The 18994-nt window shown below is 40.4% G+C and overlaps 1 protein-coding gene across 1 annotated transcript in view; it reads right to left on the bottom strand.

The window, feature by feature from the left end:
- Positions 1-18994, bottom strand: part of LOC122797796 (nucleolar transcription factor 1-A-like) — an 892813-nt gene that overhangs the window by 190885 nt on the left and 682934 nt on the right. The window contains exon 14 of the mRNA XM_044066317.1: positions 136-325. Coding sequence (XP_043922252.1) covers positions 136-325 — 190 coding nt within the window. The remainder of the gene's footprint in view (positions 1-135; positions 326-18994) is intronic.

The raw sequence follows: 18994 nt of genomic DNA, 5'->3' as shown, positions 1-18994 counted from the left end.
ATATATATATATATATATAAAATGCATGCAGACAAAATTATTACAAGCACATCATGTTTATACAGTTATTTTTGTAGTACACTCTCTACCATCAGAAGCATAGAGCAGTACTTATGATATATCACTTAGTTTTACCTTGATCCAAGCCTCCAGCTCTGTCTTATACTCAATCTGCTGTTCTTCCACCATCTTCTTATACCTATCCTTCTGTGACTGACTGAGTTTATGCCAGCGTTTGCCAATCTCTACCATACGCTCTTTCAGGCTGAAGTGGTTGAGCTCCCCATTAGTCAGTAACTCTTGCGAAAACATTTGATATCCACTCCTTTAAAAAGAAATCACAGTAGATAAATGCATAAACAGTGTAAGAGTCATACATTCTGAACAGATGCTAGCCCAATAACAGAGAGCTAGGATGCTTACCTGCACCTCTAATGCCTCACATTTAAGAGTGAGACTCTGTCAAAGAGTCAGCATGGAAGGGATGGAATGAGAAGACAACTGTCTGATCTCCATCTCTAGATGAGGAAAATGCAGTTGTGTGAGGATGCCTGCTTTAACAGTACATCTTCAAGAAAGAGTTTTCTGTAGCAATAAATGACACTGTATGGGTTGTTCACCAGCAAAGCTTCAGTTTCTAGCATGTTTCTTTAAAACTGAATGTATTCCCCTGCCTAGACCAATAATGTTGTCATGCTGACATTATTAATGATGTCTGGTAGCATGCAACTCCCATGTAAGTGTGAAGACTGGTAGAGATGGGTGAAGGCTGCCAGCCTAGTCAAATAGAATTTGGTACATAATTATATCATTTGTAAATACTGTGAAATGTTGAAATGCAGGCTTGCTTCTTAAATGAAAGAATATGCTGTGAAAGTTTGAACTTAAAACAATGTGGCAACATTGCCCTCTGCTGTCAAGAAAGCTAAGTCAAGCATTTCTTGTTGGTCCTTTGAAATTAAAATTATTTCATGGCTGCCTTTGATGTTTTACAATTCGGCTCCGGCCGGGCTAGATGAAGGCTTCCTGCCTATTGTTTTAAGGCTAAAGTTAATGACCAGAATTTACATGTGGAATGTCCTTTATTGCTCTAAGTGTTGAGGAATGTAAATTCAGTTTCTGCATCAGCCTGGGAATACCAGGAAAGTATGAAATTATGTAATGTTTTATCAGAACTGCAGTTTCATTTAAACAGTGAGAACCAGAGATTATTAAGCATTTTTGTCTTGTAAGGAAGTTATTTTAGAAGTTTGTTTTGTTGTAGATAGCTAGAAGCTAGAAATATTAGACTGTTTTTCTGTGATGTCAGAACTGTACTACTGATTTATTTTAAGAATTTCTGTGTTATCTCTGAACTCTTGACTAGCACTGACTGTATAGTAGAATGTATTGTCTTGTGGTTTTCATTATTTATTATTAAATATTTTAAAACCTTTTAAGTGTGGCTGGGATAATTTAAGCTTGTACTTGTATGCCTTTGGTAAAACTGTACAAAGACACTCCAATAAGCTTTGACTGTTTAGTCACACTTACCAATTGGATAATAATATTGCATAGTAATAACTGGACACCCTTTTAAGGGTCTTTGAGTAGCTGATAAATATTAGTGGGTGGTGGCAGCTGGTACTACCATATAGTCTGGGAAAAAGGGGCACAGATGGAGAACCTGTGCCAGCCTTCCCCAAGAGTGCCTGTGTGGTTGTATAACCTCTTCTCAAAGTGCATGTGTGTGTGTCAGCTACTTGGGCAGGGACACAAAACACTAGCTGGACAGAGAGGGTGTTAGAGGTTTTAGCTTGTCCAATAGGCTGAGATCTGAACCCTATAACTGTGCCAGTGGGGAGTCTTATTGGGGATCTGGAGAGCAAGGGAGTGACCAGCCCCGGACTGACTGTGACCTCTGTGTGCTCTTAAGGGAAATTGCACTTTACTGTGTGTATTTGTTATCTTTTCCTCATATATGAGACTCCCTCTCTGGTGTTAGTGGTGAAGACTGAGGCTCCTTGATTGCTGGGTCAGGGCACAGGCATCACAGTAAGTATCATTAGCTTCTGTTCATATCAGTTCTCATGAACAAGAAACCTCGTTAGAGCAATGCTCTCCTACAATCAGTAGTACAGTCCTGAGGGAAAAGGCACCATAATTCTCTGAAAAACTGCCTACGCTGGGACTGGATCTGTAGGTGTGGTGTCACCTACCAGGATATCAGTTTTTTTGACATTCAGAAGACTCACTATGGGTACAATTCACTCTGATCTTCTTGTTCCCTTTCTGTATCATCTCCAAATGATGCTACTGCAACTGCCACAAACTTTGGTATGTGACTGCGTTAGTATGAAACTTACAAATTAGTTAATAATTCTCTGTTATTTTACCATCTAGTCCCAGGACAATTACAACCTAAAGGCTATTTTATGTATGACAGGTTCATTTCTGGAGGCTGTCAAGAAAAAACTTAAGTTTGTTAATATTGTCTGGATGCAGTTGATAGGTACATACACATGTTTGTGATTTTTCCTGGCAGTAGCTTAGTGACTTCCCAGCTGAGGTCTGTATTATTTATAGAGCTTGAGTTGTCCACTTCTGACATACTGAGATGCTTCTCAATTAGTATTAGTGACCCACTACATATTGTTACTCCTCAGTGATCATTTCTCAGGATGCTGTAATTCTGCAGTAAGGGTGGTGGTTTTAATCAAGTTTCAGGTATTCCAATATGGCTGATTTGTTTTGGTGTATGCAGGTCTTCACCAAAGTACAGTTGTATAAGATGCACTTACCCATAACAGCAGATCATCAAATTCCTCGCTGCAGTAGTCTTTAGGCTATATGAGTTTTCTCCCTGCCCACAACTTCACTCTGACATATGACTGGCTAGTCTTACAAAGGGAAATTAGCAGTCAGTGTAAATATATTTTTCAGGATTTTCTTGTCTACAGAGAAAGAGAGAGATAGAGAAAGAAAGAAAAGCCTAAGAATCCTGAGCCAAAAAAAAAAAAATAAAATAAAGAAATACATAAAGTAGAAACACAAAGCCCCTACTTTTTATCCCAACTATATACAAAAGGAGGGGAGTAGAGGGTGGGTGCAGCTATTGCAGCAGTGAGCAATTCAAACATCTACTCTCCCTGCTTGTTTATGTACCACAGTCTGAGATATTGTCTATAATCACTTGTAAAGGTCCTGATTACCCTAGGTGATGAAGGGATTTCAAAGCATGGATCACAGCCAACATCTCCTTTATACTGATGTCCTTTGGTCTGTCTGAATGACCCCACATGCCTTGCGCCTTTACTCCTATGGAAACTGCTTCCCTAAGCAAAATGTGGAGGTGTCCGTGGTGAAAGATTTGTTTGGGGTCTAAGAAGAGAAAGGGAAAGTTTGTTTAAGATGAATTTGTTGTCTCCACCCATGCAGTTCCATTTTTAAAAAGCCCCAAACTGGAACTTGATGCACCAGAGGATGCAAATGCTGGGTCAGTGTGCATTTTTAGAAACCACTGCACCTTTCTCATGTGTAACCTTGTTACAGGAATCACAAGAATCATACAAACCATGAATTATAGGACCCTGAGAATTTCTCTAGCAGATATCTGAGACTGACTGGTGAATGTTAGGAAATATTCCAGATAAAGATTTCCCTTCTGATACAAGAGGATTCTGTAACATTTATCTGAAAGCCCAGATTGGTCAAAAAAGACATACCCCAGGTTAATGACTTATGACATCTAAGAGATATACAAGTCATCTAAATAAGGAAATATGTGAATGTCATTCAGTCTACAGTGAGCTACGACTGGGCAAGACATTTTGTAAACAGCCTTAGAGCTGTAGATAATCCAAAGGACAGTGTAGAGAACTGATAATATGACTCAGAAACAGACAACCATAGACATTTCCTGGAGACTATAGCTATGGGAATGTGATAATAAGCATCTTTTAAGTCAACTGCCACCACATAAATCATGGAAGAAAAGAGGGATAACACATTCTGAAAGACCCTTTTGAATTTCAGTATTTCACATGCAGTGATACAAAATGAAAAGATCTAATACTAGTCTCCAAGATGTCTCTTTCTTTGTTACCAGAAACACTCTGGAACAGAAGCCTTTGTCCCTTTGACTTATAAGCACGGGTTCTCTGACTCCTTGGGTGACTAAAGACTGAAGAACTTTAAGAAAATACTCTGTTTGGTTCACAGGATGGGGAAGAATTCCCCTGAAAGGAGGATTTTATATCAGGTGCCATCTGTAACCCTCCTCCTGTTTGCCAAAATATGACTGTGTTTGCTTATTTGGCTTTTTAGTGAAAGAAACCTAAAACAGTTTTAGTTGGGAGTATGAATAAATTTATGATACTCTCTGAATACATTTTCCTCTTTCATCAAATTGGTTGAGAACCTGAGTAGCGGAAGAGCCAAACAATACCTCTTTTTCTGAAAAAGGAATCTAAGATTTTAAACGTTACCTCATCAGCAAACTTTTTGTTACTTAGCCTGGTATATCTTCTCAACACTGTAGCAGTTGCAGTGGCCCTAGACACGTATCTGCTAAATCAAACACATTCTTAAAGCATGTTTGGATACCTGGGACAAGGTAGAAACAGATTTATTCAGAAAAGTTTTCTTTTGTAGGAAGTGTGGTAGCAAATTCCCTCAGACTGGTCATATAACAAAGCATGCACTTCCACATGTGTGATAATTGAAAATTCTGAATGCTAAAGTGGAAGAAAAAAAATTCTCTTACCAAGGCAGTCCAACACCTTGCCTTCTTTGTCACCAGGAGAAGGGTTAGTGCTCAAGATCAGCCTACTGCCAGCAAACAAAGTAGTGGAAATGGCCGCTAAGTCTGGGATAAGGTGAGAGAAAAGAAATGTATTTGTCTGAGACACTTTATACATTTATCTGCTTTTTTACAGACTGACAGTTAGGTATCAGGATGATTACAGGCAGCATTCAACACATCCTCTAGGGCTGGCAAAATAGGAGGAATGGATGACAAATGAGGAATATCCATTTGTAATATATCACAATTATCATCTCAGTTTAGGGAGAACATCTATTTTTCCCACTGAAAAAACTCAGTCATCCTGGCTGTAGTCTGATTAAATGAAAATTCCTCCACAAAAAGGTTAAGAGTTAATATTTTCCTGACAGTCAGATAGCTGAGCTTGTGAATCCGTAGGAGAAGAATCCCTGTCTCTGTCATAATCAGAATTATCAGACCTTGTTTCCTTAGGAATTTCTTTATAGGGGATGTCCACCTCTAATTGCTTCTGGCCACCAAGAGTCATAGCCTAAAATGCATGCACTGCTACGATAACTGCAATTACTTCAACTTGTGACAAACAATGTTTAATAATTTGTTTTTTCTTTGCAGGAGTCCCTGTGGAAGAAGTCTTGACTTGAAGGAGGGATGTCTGATGGGTCTAAAGGTTTCTTTCCTTGGTTACCCTTTGATGAATCTCCTGGAGTGTCTCCCAGGACTACAGAAGATTTTTCTCCTATGCTTGTACTGGACACTGGAACAGTCAAACAGGATGTGGCCGAAGCCTGGCTCATGGTTCGTGAAATGACTAAACCAGAGAAAGCTGGAGAGATGAATGGTGACAGGACTAACAGATGGCCACTACAGGTTCACCCACTATCGGCTGAGGCATAGAATGAGGCTTCAGCAATGGCAAGGGCTCTTTAATCAATGCTTTTTTCTTTATAGGAACAGCAGGAGGAGGAGGAGAAGTATCCAGAAGGTAGCTGAAGAGGAGATACCAAAAGTGGTAAGCCTTGCTAAAGTGAGTCATTTGGAAGGTAAGCTGCCCCCTTGTGTATATAAGCTGCACACTTCTACTCACACTTCTTACCCCTGCCTTCTCACTAGGTAAAAGCAAAAGCAGCACCCAAATTCTCTGTCAGCACTCCTTTTAAAGCATTAAATACGCTGACAGGAAAATAAAAATGTCAGTTAGTTTGTCCCAAAGTGTACAGAAGTGCTACACTGAAAAACATCTGTCTGTCCCCGTGTAAAATGTTAAGCCACAACATAAAGGTTTACACGTTTTCAAAAAATAACCCCCAAATAATTAAATAACACTTGTAGCTAAAACTTAGAAGTCCACAAGAAGAAACTTCTGGTACTGATAAAAAATACCATGTTTCTTAAAGGGGTAATACAGCTTTTAGACAGAAAGTTAAATTAAATAATATTTTCTTAAACTGGCAACAAATTTTTAGTGGAGGAGTTCCCCAACAGGAAATTACCTAGTAGAAACAAAGTTCTAAGCTAATTGCTGCTTCTCTGAAGACCCTGATATGCTTATCCTCGAGTTGGCAAGAAAGTACTGAAGTAGTTTTTACTCTTGACTACTGATTTACCACCTTGGGAATAGCCAGTTACTGGTCACAGTAAAGGTGTGGGGGGAGCCAGAGCTTTATGAAGCCATCTGGTTCTTGTTTCCTGGGCAGGGAAACAACCTGCACAACCTAAAGTCTACTGCAGCATTTGGAAAAGATGGACAATTCAAATTAACTGTTTATATTCCTTGCATGTAGATGGCTTACTGTGATGCTTTTTGTACTGAGCATTTGGGAGACTATTATACTGAGAAGAGGCATTAGCTGGGATTAAATTTGCTACAACAAACAACTTTAAGGTAGTTACAGACTATTGCCTGTGTCTGGTAAAGGCTTACTTGAAGTAGTTTACAAACAGTCACTGATACCTAGGTAAATAATTCATTTTAAGGTGATATTTGTTTTACTAAAAGGAAAGTTAATATGGAAAAGAGGTTAGTTTTATTCAGAAAGTCTAGACTTTAGTCATAAACATTGTTTTGATAGGGTGGCTGTTAAATATGACTTGATGCAGGTATTATTTGTTTAGGATTTTCTAGTTGTACATGAAGATCTAGGATCATGAATGTGAGAAGGACTACGCTGAGGAAATATATATATATTTGTAGTATAAATACCAGACGGGTCTCCCCTGAAAAGAGGTCAGTAGTCTAGTGGGATTTACCTGGTCAACAAAGGATAAACACATACACACACACACACTTTTTTATGTAGTCTTGGTTGTGGTAGGTGTAGTGCAATCTTGGTTAGCTACACGAAGATATGATGGTACTGTGACTGGCAGAGGGGATGTCTTGCTGCATGTATATGAGCACTGTACTTTCTAGCAGGAAAGAAAAGGGAATCAATATTCTAGACAGACTGAAAAGATAACAGTGAGAGATGGGGAGACCGGGACCTAAATGAGAGAATGGAAATAGTGATAATGTCCAGGGGAAGCTTTTGCAGATATTAAGGAAGCAGAAAAGTAGAAGCTGTAGAAGAAGAGTTTGTTGATATCAAGATGATAAGAGTAGAATGGAAGGGGGGGGGCCTTTCTACCACCAAATATCACAGAATCTGCGAGATTAAAGCAATAACTACTGCTGCCACAGAGGGCTAGTAAGTCATGAAGGAAAAGAGGAGAGACCTTCACTAACAACCAGCCGGGCTTAACCTTACACTAGGACCTAAAGGTGATCTACTTATCTAGCTCTGGCTGCCAGGAACTCCCTCTAATCAGGGGCTTGCTTCATCCTTGGACAGAGGCAATGGAGGCTTTTTCTCCTTCTCCTAACCCTGCCATTAACTGTTCCCACTGGTGAGTAACAAAAGCTCCATCATTTCCAAGATCCTATCTCAGACACATATGTGCAGTTTCCATATGCACTGGAGCACTTGTCAAAACAGAAATCATGGAACTCTCCCCTCACCTGAATAGGCAAACTGCCAAATGTTCACTTTCATCCCCCCTGACTACCTCTTCCAGCAAACAAGCCACTAATTGAACTCAGGTCGCATGGGTAGTAGGCTTAACCTTTTCCCTTTATGCCATACAGCCAAGCACTACTGAGGTTTTCTCATGTGAAGCATTACAAGGGGGGTCATTACAACACATGAAAACATGTAGTCCACAGCTCTTTTTGTTGTGTCTTTCGGCTTTGGGGTCACCACAGCGGAACTCCGGTCCGCTAATGATTGGCAGTAGATTTTTACATGCCGAGTTGCCGGCTCTGACGCACAACCTTCAACAAAGGTACACCCATTCACGTATGTCTCCACACTGAAGACGCTCTAGCTGAGAATCGAACAGGACAACGTGTAGTCCACAGCTCTAAAGAACTGTATTTCAGCAACCACTGACAGAGATACTATTTCCATTACAAAAGTAGACATCTCTTTGACCTTGTCCAGGGGGGAAAAAAAATCACTGTCAATTTTAAGTCCAGGACTGCCCCTATTCCCGTAGTAAGGAAAAGGCCTACTTAATCGTTGATTCAAGGCTACATCCAGCTTCCAAAAAAACTTCCATAACTTGAAGCAGATGTTGTTGCAGTGTCTCAGGTTTGGGCCATTACTTAACAGTCATCTACATAAGAAAAATGTTTAGCTTTAGTGTCCTTAGTTGTGCAAATACCAGAGTTCTGTGCTTTGGAGTCCATGGTGGATAGTCCAATGGAACAGCTGCAAACTGGAAGTGAAAGTTTGTCACTTAGAAACTGAAGTACAGAGCCAAACCTTTCCTCACCCCCCCCCTAGCTAGAGTAGCTATTGCAAGATCACACCTTCTCTCTACCCTTATGTATGCCTCCCCTGTACTCACCAACCTATCCAAAACAGATCTCAACAAATTATCAGGATGTTACAATCATATAGCCATATTTGCTACAGGCATGGCTTTTAGGACCCATCATTGCCAGAACCTCAAAGCACTGGGATGGCTAGAGTATCCTACCCTTCTACAGTTCAACCAGCTTATAGTAGCGCATAAAATACTCCATTAACCTGATAACAACCCATCTCTCAAAAATATTCTCACCCCTCATAGTGCCCCCAGGCCACTATGTCCAGCTGATAAACTAATGATACTGACCCAAAAATCCAACAACTCTGCAGGCGATGCTATATTTGCCAACTCAGCCAGTAAAATCTGGAATCTACTCCCTACTACCGTTACCAATGATACCTCACTACCCCTATTTAAAAAAGAACTCAAAAAATATGTCACATCTCATTGGCTGTGCTCTTGTTCTAAACCTGACTAACAACTTCACTGATACATGTCTTGCTACCCAACTTGCTGTTTAGCCAAGTATCTATGCCTCATAGCATTTGAATGTCTAAGCATTGTGAATTATGAGATCTGATTGTATTCTATGTTCGCATTTTCTAATACGTCTTTGCCAATCTAAGTCTGCACATTGTGTATATTGATATCTGCCTGTATTACTTGTCTATATTTTTCTAAACATGTCTGCCTGAGTTTATCACTCAGTGATGTATGTACTGTCTCTTTTTTGGTATGTGGAGCTTTTCTCCTCGGGCCTCTGCTGAAAATAGACATATATCCAGTCAGACTATCCCTGTCAACAAATGTAAAATAAATAAAATAAATAAGTACTTCCTGCATGGAAGTCAAGCTGGAATATGTATTGTCTGTGTCTAAAGTAACCAAAAATGTATTTTATTACAAAAGTAAAACAATAATTGAGTAGAGGGTTACCACCTCATACTTCTTTGTGGTCATACGCTGATAACAAGTGGACACACAAACAGATCCATAAACTGTCTCCAAGATTTTTCCTGATTTGGAACAAACTAAATCTGGAATAAAAGCTTTAGCCATTTCAGTGAAAAAGGACACTAAATATTGTACTCTTTTTTTTTTTTTTTTTTTTTTTTTAAACTTAAAGGACCAGCTGTATTGGTACATGTAAATGGCTTGATGGAGTCAGGGAAATTAGAACTGTAAAAGGAATAGTCTGAAACACTGATATAACCTTAAGAAATCAGTTGTGAAAACTACTTGTCTCTAATAACTGCAGGCCACAAGTGAAGGTGAGTCTGACACTAACATCCTAAAGGATGAGACGAATAAGAGGAACACAAACTGAACAGCACTATTTAACCCAATAACAGATGCATCTATCCTGGCTACCCAAAAAGACTCCAAAGTAGAAGCTACCACATATTACTGCAAATCTTAAAACAGACAAAATGTCTGACAAAGATATATATCATATAAACTCTTCTGACCAGTAAATCTTCTTTATCCCTGAACATTTGTATAACCGTAGCACTGAAGAGGTCATACCTACATACCTTCATTTCAAACATGCAGTGTGGACGATGGCCTCTTCATTCAGACTTCCCTTCTCCTCAATCACAGCTCCCAGATACCTGGAGCTGTTAACCCGTTCCACTATTTTCCCTTCCATCATAATTGGACCCTGTCGACTAGGGCATAGTGCATTAGCAGAATGGCCTAGTGGGCTAATGCACTATGCCCTAGTTGGCAGGGTCCTGGGTTTGAGACTTGGAAGGGGTGATTATTTTTAGAGCTGAGTGGCCTAGTGGGCTAATTAATGCACTACATTTATGCTTCTTCTGATTTCCTCCATTTGCTACCTTGACTACTGTCTTGTCTGTACTCAGTTTCATCCTTTGTGCCTTCTGTTTTGCATTCCAGTCCCCTGTTATTTGCTGGAGTTTCTTTTCAGTGTCTACCTTAGTGCCTCTCAAGTCCAAATACTGTTTGCAAATTTGTCATTGGCTCCCTTTACACAGCCTATACTAATCCTATCAATGGTTCTGGGACTTCAAATCATCGCAGGACTTTCCAAATCAATTTTCCTGGGACACTGTCATGAGCTTTTTTCACGTCCAGGAATACGCAGGTGTCATGTCCTCCTTCATCTCCCACTTCCCCTCTACTGTCTCCCTGTACACATTAGGCCAGTTAACTACATCCTGATGTGAATCTGAACTACTCATCTCCCGTATTACTTTCTACTGCTATATGTACTTATCCATTACCTTTCCAGCAATTTCATGTAGTGTGACAAGAGTTTGATACAATTGTACTCTCATTTGTTTTTCTACATTGGCAATAGAAAGCTTATTCTCTAGTTGTCTAGTGTTCTCTCCATACCACAATTAGCATTCTCATGAGACAATTTCTTCTCTAAGACACCGAACATCTTGTTATTTGAGTAACTTCACTTATGCCTGCCACTTTCCCTAATTTCTTCCCTACTGCACTTCATACTTCATCTAGGGTAGGTCCACCAGCCTGTTTCATTGTAGGCTGAGTATGTGTAAGGTTTCCTGCATTCAGAAGTTTCCTGAAGAAGTACTACTTCCATCTGCTGTTAATTTGCTATAGATATATAACAGATTGTTCCTGAACCCCTAAATGAGATCACTAAATGAGGCAAGTGTCAGTGAAATTTTCACTGTGTAGCTTTATCAGGAGACTTGTAATGGGGCACAGACAGGCAAAGGCTGCATCAGTGCTGAATATATTTCAGAACTGGCAGTTTCCTACACGATTCTGAAATATTCTTGTGCAAATGCCTAGGTGGAGCAGGTTGTTAGGTTGTGATATCTGGATAATATTCCACTTGACTGCTCAAGAATAATGTGACGTCCCTTACTATCCTGGATCAGTAACTAAGGAGCTTCAATCCTCACTACCGACTCCAATAGGAGACCATCACTTAAGCAGGAGTAATATTCCACAATTTCCCCTAACAGCACAACAGAAACATGCTCTATAACCTGGGACTGTCCATCCTTAATGTAACTTCTTATTACACACTTCAGAGCAATGTGCCCCAGTTTAAGACCTCAATTACACTCACACTTAAATTCAATCTCACACATCCAAACACTTCTGGGAAAGCCTAACACAGATATTCAGCTATGCTCCTTCCCCAAAATGATACAGTAACACCCTGTCACCACTCAGAGAGCCTACATACCCTTTCAAAGGGGTGTCCAATTATGAAAATTAGATAGTAAAACAAATAGTAGCAAATGACCTAAACAGCCAGGCTATCAGAGTGGCCTGGGAAGTTATCAAAGCAGGTATAATCACTCTCAAATCACTAAAGAAAGGCAGTGATTGACAAGCCGCAGTGTAAGTTAATAAAATATTTAACAATGAAGAAAATGATTAAATAAATAAAAAAACAGTAATTTCCAATAAACAAACATAACTCAATCACCAGGAAAATGAAATCAATACTGAAGGATAGAAATGCCACATTTATAACTGATTAGTTATAATTTTCCTATTTTACTAAAGAGCACTGTCTCTGATCTAAACTAAATTATTACAACAGAGCAAAGGCAGGCTTACAGTCTTGTTGAGTCCTTTTGGGTATTCATTGCACAATACAACTGTGAACAACTGCTAACTGCAACTGGCAATTATAACTGAACTGTAACTGGCTGTTAACTGGCAACAACTGTAACTGACCAACTGTCTTCAGCAGGATCTTTTATAGACTAGCTTACCTGTTATGACTGTTCCAGTTCTAATTTCTAATCCCAGAAATGCTGGGATACTGGAAGAGTCAGGGTGATGCTGAGAATGCGTATGACCAGGATTTATTCTGATGTAGGTTGAGCAGCTTTTAATGTGTGGTAGTTTGGTGTGTTCAGGGATAGTATTCCATATTTTTGAGATGTAAAACGATGAGTAAAAAGGTCACACAGGAAAACCAATTGGTTAAAAAAGCACAACAAAATCTAGCAAAGCTAGACTTTCCACTTTGTGGTACCTTAAACCTCTTGTATCAGAGGCAACATGGGCTATATGCAAATTACCCCTTAAGAATACCAAAGGTTCAGCTAAATGGCAATTCTGATTGCCCATGACTTTTTCTTTTACTTCTATTTATGGACATTTTCAGGTCAACAAAGCCAAACCCCTCTAGCTGTGGACATGCATGTCTCTGCCTTCATATGGCATCATCAGCACAGTGAAAGAGGAATGTTTGACTTTTGGAAACACAGGGCTGTTGTACCCAACTTATATCCAAAAACATTAGGGTGTTTACAAAATATCCCAACTAACAAACTAAAACAATGAGTAAAAAGGTCACACAGGAAAACCAATTGGTTAAAAAACACACAAAAAAATCTAGCAAAGCTAGACTTTCCACTGTGTGATACCTTAAACCTCTTGTATCAGAGGCAACATGGGATCTATGCAAATTACCCCTTAAGGATATCAGGTGTTTCAGCTAAATGGCAGTCCTGAATGTCCATGATTTTTTCTTTTACTTTTAAGTCTATTTATGGACAATTTTAGGCCAATAAAGCCAAACATCTCTAGCTGTGAGATGTAGCAGAAATAAAGTGAGTCTGGCTGAGTTATTCGACTTAGTTGTTTTTAAAGGAAAACTCCAACTTAGAACAAAAAAAAAATCTATTTTTCACTTTGTCTTTGTTTTCTGAGCTATTTAATACTTCAAAACCACTCTGACTGCTTCTTATAGTATTTTAATGTGTTTTCTGCAAATGGCTGCCACTGGGGGCTTGGTATATCAATCTGACCTTGTTTTCCTTCAAGCCTTTCTCTTTCCCATAATCCATTTCAAGTCTGCTTTACATATGTCATGCTAGACATAAGAAAGTAGTGGTGTATAACCATGCCATTGATATGTAATGGGATTCGTGTCAGTTATTGTCATCTTATATACCTTCTGTAGCAGGACTGCTTCTTTTATTTCTTGAATGGATGGCTCTCATTTGTGTGTGTCTCAGGGCTTGTGTAATACCATACTAAGGAGTTAAGCAGCTGCAACAAAAAAGTACCTGAATTGCAGGCCTTTGTTCAAAGCACATTTTAGTAGTCCATGATGAACTGACAGCCCACTCCCCCCAACACTTTTCCCTCAGGTGTCAAAACTGTCACTACTCTGAGGGATCTTAGTTTCACATATAAGTAACAGCAAAGGAAAGGATTTGAAAGTAATTCTGTTCCTCAGTGCCAGCAGTGGAAATATTTTTATTTTCATTTATTTGTTTATATAAATAGACAGATACATATATAAAGTACTTTGCTTTCCCTTTCCTAATGTTTTAATGAAAGAGCACATAGCACATGTAAGCTAAAGTAAATTCAGCTGTATATATGGGTTGTCGTCAATTGCTACATTCCCTTTGTTGACTAGAAAATGCCCGTGTACTCCACTTGTGTAATGACTGACTCAAAGTCAGTGACAGGTGTCTTCCCTTTGATCTATGCACCAGATACACATCCTTCTCTGAAAGGATGTCTCAAGAAAGCATAAAATAAATTCTTATAAACAGTATCAGTACACCTAGTTGATAGGGTTGTCACCTGTATCACTTCCTGCAGAAAAGTCCTAATTTGGGCACTTTTAGCCTATTGTGGCAGGAGGGCATGAAAATGGTAAATGTGTTAATACTTCACGAGAATTACAAGAAAAAAAAACATGTTGTGACATTTCTCTAACTGTTACAGACATCTTTGATACTACATTAAGTTATCTTAAAATGTATAGTAGTATAAACAACAAACATTTAAAGTTTAAAACTTAGCATTTCAATACTGTGATGCTGCTTATCTAAAATTGTCAAAAGAGGTGGCAACTGCCTTTAAACCACTGACTGATCTAACTGGTCTGTTGTGCTATAAAAGCTATGGCTACATTGGACGCAGCTGTGAATCAGTGCAACTTTTCTTCCCCTCTGCAATAAAGACAGTGGAAAACAGTTTCACACTCCTGTCTGTTTTTTTTACAGCAGGTTCTGAGGAGGACTAATTACCCATATAAGATTGTCAGCAGTATATGACAAGGAAAACTACAGGTTTCTCTGTGTCTGTGGTATGCAATGCAGGCATAGACAAATTCCTCTGCAAATTATGTAAGAAGTTAAGCTTAAAAAGTGTGTGGTCTTTCCGTTCCTTTGATTCCAAGGCAAAGAAATGAAAGTTTTTGAAGTACAAGCAGGTTTCTGTTACCTACACAATATGGGAACCATATTGTATGGAGAAGAAAAAAAGAGTTGAGTTAAACTGTATTAGAAGGTGGAGTTCATAGGTTCATACGTTGGTACTAGGCTATCGGCCCTAGGGCCTATACAAGCCTAGCCATAACAATTCTCTGGCTATTTCTTCCCACACTATTTACTTCCCTGGTCCCCTGTCTAGCAGGGCAACTGACGTGATCCCTGGGGTGAATTTCCTTTCTCCCATCCAATCGTCAAGGTTCCTTTTGAAGAGAGCCAAGGAAGCGCTCTGCTTGTCATGTATGGGCAGTCTATTCCAGAGTATGGAGAGTCTCTGGGTCAGGAACCTATCCCTCCAGCATGTTTTGTTTATTGTGATGACAAGGTTTAGATCCCTGGAGCATGTGGCTCTGAGGGATTGGGATTTCTTTAAGTGTAGCATGTCCAACAGCTCTGGGTTTGACATGGCCTTGCATGTTAAGCAGAGACTGCCTCTGAGTAGACGATATGCGACAGAGTATAGCTGGATTTATTTAAGGCAGTCAGCATAGGGCATCTGCTTTAGGCCTGTGATTCTTTTAGTGAGGTATTTCTGCGGCCTTTACAGTTGTTGCAGATGTCTTGAGAGGTACATACCAAATGGGGTGTTGTATTCTATAATGGGTCTAATGAGGGATGAATACAGTGGGACAATGACCTCCTTTTTTCTGGAAGAAAAGCCCTTAGTGATGAGGTGTGCCACATAGAAGGATTTCCTGACTGTTGTGGCGATGTGGTTATTGAAGGTGAGACCACTGTCCACCCGTGTCCCTAAGTCTCTTATCACACTTTCGGTGTTTAGTGTACTGCCACCTAGGTGGTAATTCACGGGTACATGTTTTTTCCCAAAGGGGATACCTATACATTTCTTGGCACTGAGCTTGAGCCCATGGCTCTGGCATCAAGCATATGTTTCTGTAAGGTCCATTTGTAGAGTATCCACATCATCTGGGGATTCAATAATGGCTCTCAGTTTGCAGTCATCTGCGAACTTTGTTAGCCAGAGTCCTTTAGTGTTGGCTTGTACTTCAGAGAAGTAGATGCCAAAAGTACAGTTGTGTACCTACCATAAATGTAGATGTTCGAGTGTATTCACTGTTGCAGTCATTACACTTGGGTAATCTGCTGGCAGGTTGCCCTCAGTCGGCCTGAATTCCAAAGTCTTGGATCCTGCGTCGGTTGCTGTCTTCTCTTCCATGACGTCAGGTCGTCAGGGGTATAAAAGATGCAGCCGACGCCATTTTCTTCAGTTTTTCTTGCCCCAGATGTCAGGTGCCCCCAAAAGGGTAGGCTAAAAAAACACTGCTTATAAAAGCATGCACTAAAATAAACAATACCTTCATCTACAAGCAAATACACTAGGATAGAGAAGTACAGATAAGTCCCAGCAAAGAAAGGGGGATGGTGGGTGGGTAACCTGGACTGCAACAGTGAATACACTCGAACATCTACATTTATGGTAGGTACACAACTGTACTATGTTCATCATGTTTCACTGTTGCAGTCATTACACTTGGGTTGAATCCCAAAGCTAAGGTTGGGCGGCTGGGTCTAAATAGAATTAGGAGTGGCTATAAGGCCTTGCAAAACTGCAGAGGCAAAGCCTGCTCTGGATTTAGAGTAAAGAGGCAAGTGGTAGTGCTTAGTAAAAGTGTGTACTGAAGTCCAAGTTGCAGCCTCCAAAATATCCTTGGTTGGTACTCCTCTGAGGAAGGCTGCTGAGGTGGCTGCTGCCCTGGTAGAATGTGGTCTAATGCCCTTAGGCATTGATTTACCATGTTGTGAATAGCAGAAACGAATGCAGTGTCCTATCCATTTTGAAAAAGTCTGCTTTGAGATAGCCTTTCCTTGTGATCCTGCAGCATATGACACTAAAAGTTGCTCAGTCTTTCTGAAAGCTTTAGTTTTGTCCAAGTAGAAGCGTAGCTGTCTGTGTATGTCCAAAGAATGCAGAAGTCTCTCCCCTTTATTCTGCGGGATTGGGTAAAAAGTAGGCAAATGAATGATTTGGTTAAGAGCCACACTGGACACTACCTTAGGCATAAATGTTGGGTTTGTCCTTAGGGAAACCCTGCCCAGATGGAAGATAATGAAAGGTTCCACAGCCATTAATGCCTGTAACTCTGAGACTCTTCTTGCTGAAGCTTTTGCTAGGAGCAGAGCTGTTTTCCATGATAAGAACTTTATATCAGCTGTATTGGCTGGCTCGAAAGGAGGCAGTGTGAGTTTTTCCAAGACAAAATTGAGGTCCCATGCAGGTATTGGTGCTCTCCTTGGAGGTCTTATGTTTTTGGCCCCCCTAAGGAACAGCCTAAGCAATGGATATGAAAAAATAGGTGGGTCTGTATTGTAATGAGCTGAAATGGCAGAGGCATGGATCTTAATTGATGAGAAGGATAGGCCTTTGTCCAGCATCTCAGTTAGATATTGTAAAATCTGAGGAATATTTGGAACAAGCATGTCAATTCCTTGTGCCTGGTTCCAAGCACAGAATCTCTTCCATTTTTCTGCATAAGATTTTCTGGTGCTGGGCCTCCTGGCCTCCAAAATAACATCCATAACCACTTTAGAGAGAGGTGTATTCTGAATGGTTACAGTATCCGCCATGCAGCTAGATTTAGAGTTCTGAGTTGGCTGTGCAGGATCTGATTGTTTTATTGGGTCAGTAAATGAGGAATTTGAGGCAATGTCCAGGCTGGGTCTTGGGACAAGCTCCTTAGGATCGGGAACCAGTGCTGGCATGGCCAATCTGGAGCAATCAGTATCATTTGTGGCTTCTCTTGTCTGACCTTTAGGAGTACCTTGGGGAGGAGAGGCAGTGGAGAAAAGGTATATACTGTAAGGTTGTTCCAGCTGAATGACAAAGCATACACTTTCCATGCTTGTTTGTGATAAGTCCTTGTGCAGAATCTCTGAAGTTGGCAGTTGTGAGGGGAGGCAAAAAAGATCTATGCCTGGGCATCCCCATTTCCTTGTTATCATGCTGAAGATTTGTGGATCTAGTTTCCACTCGTGAGAGTCCATGAGGTTTCTGCTTAGTTCGTCTGCCAGAGCATTTGTTTTTCCTGGCAGGAATTGTGCTTGCAGGTGTACTTGGTAAGTCAATGCTGTGTTCCACAAAATCGTGGCTTGTCTGCAGAGGAGGTAGGAATGTGTGTCCCCCTGCTTGTTTATGTACCACATGACTGTGATGTTGTCCGTCTTTATCAGCAGCTGTCCTGGATGAAGTAGGTCCTTGAAGGCTGTCAGAGCATATTGTGCAGCTAACATCACTTTTTGATTAATGTGTAGATGCCTTTGACTTGGGGGCCATGTGCCCTGAATACATTTTCCTGCCATGTGGGCCCCCCAGGCATAATCTGATGCATCTGTTGTTAGTGTTTGCCTGGTCATGGGTAAAGTGAATGGCTGTCCCTTGTTGTGGTGACAGGCCTGTGCCCACCATCGAAACTCCTGTTGCGGGCAGGGAATGAGTAAAATTAATGATTCCAGGCTGTGGCAATGTTGAGTCCAAACACTTTTTAGGTACCATTGTAGTTTCCTCATATGCAGTCTTGCATATGGAATTAGCAGAATGCAGGAGGCCATGTAGCCCAGAGCCTGCAGAATTTTTCTTGCAGATAACTGGGTCTTTGTTGACATGCTTTCGAAGTAAGAAGTCAGCTGCCCTTGTTTATCTGGCGTGAGATAAGCCATTTGGGCAGTTGTATTCAAGCTTGCACCCAGGAATATTCTCTCTTGAGAGGGTACTAGTTTTGATTTCTTTTCGTTTACTGTGTACCCTAGGCAAATTAGTAATCTTTTTACAAACGCCAGATGCTTTAGTAGAATGTCTTTGGTCTCTGCTTGAATAAGGCAGTCGTCCAAGTAGGGATATATTTGAATTCCTCTTTGTCTACAAAATGCAATTACTGGTGCCAGGCATTTTGTGAAGACCCTGGGCGCAGTAGATAAGCCAAAGGGCAGTGCAGAGAATTGGTAGTGCATTGAGCCAGCTATGAATCTGAGGCATCTTCTGCAAGATTGTCTGATTGGGACATGCAGGTATGCCTCTTTGAGGTCCAAAGTTACAAGCCAAGCCTTCTTGCCCAGCATGGGCGCTGCTGCAGAGTCAACATTTTGAATTTCGGAACGTCCAGAA

The sequence above is a fragment of the Protopterus annectens genome, chromosome 3.part1, assembly GCF_019279795.1.
Source record: "Protopterus annectens isolate FY-2018-M chromosome 3.part1, PAN1.0, whole genome shotgun sequence".
In the NCBI taxonomy this organism is placed as follows: Eukaryota; Metazoa; Chordata; order Ceratodontiformes; family Protopteridae; genus Protopterus; species Protopterus annectens.
The sequence above is the reverse complement of the archived record's forward strand: the minus strand, read 5'-3'. Positions and strand labels throughout refer to the sequence as shown.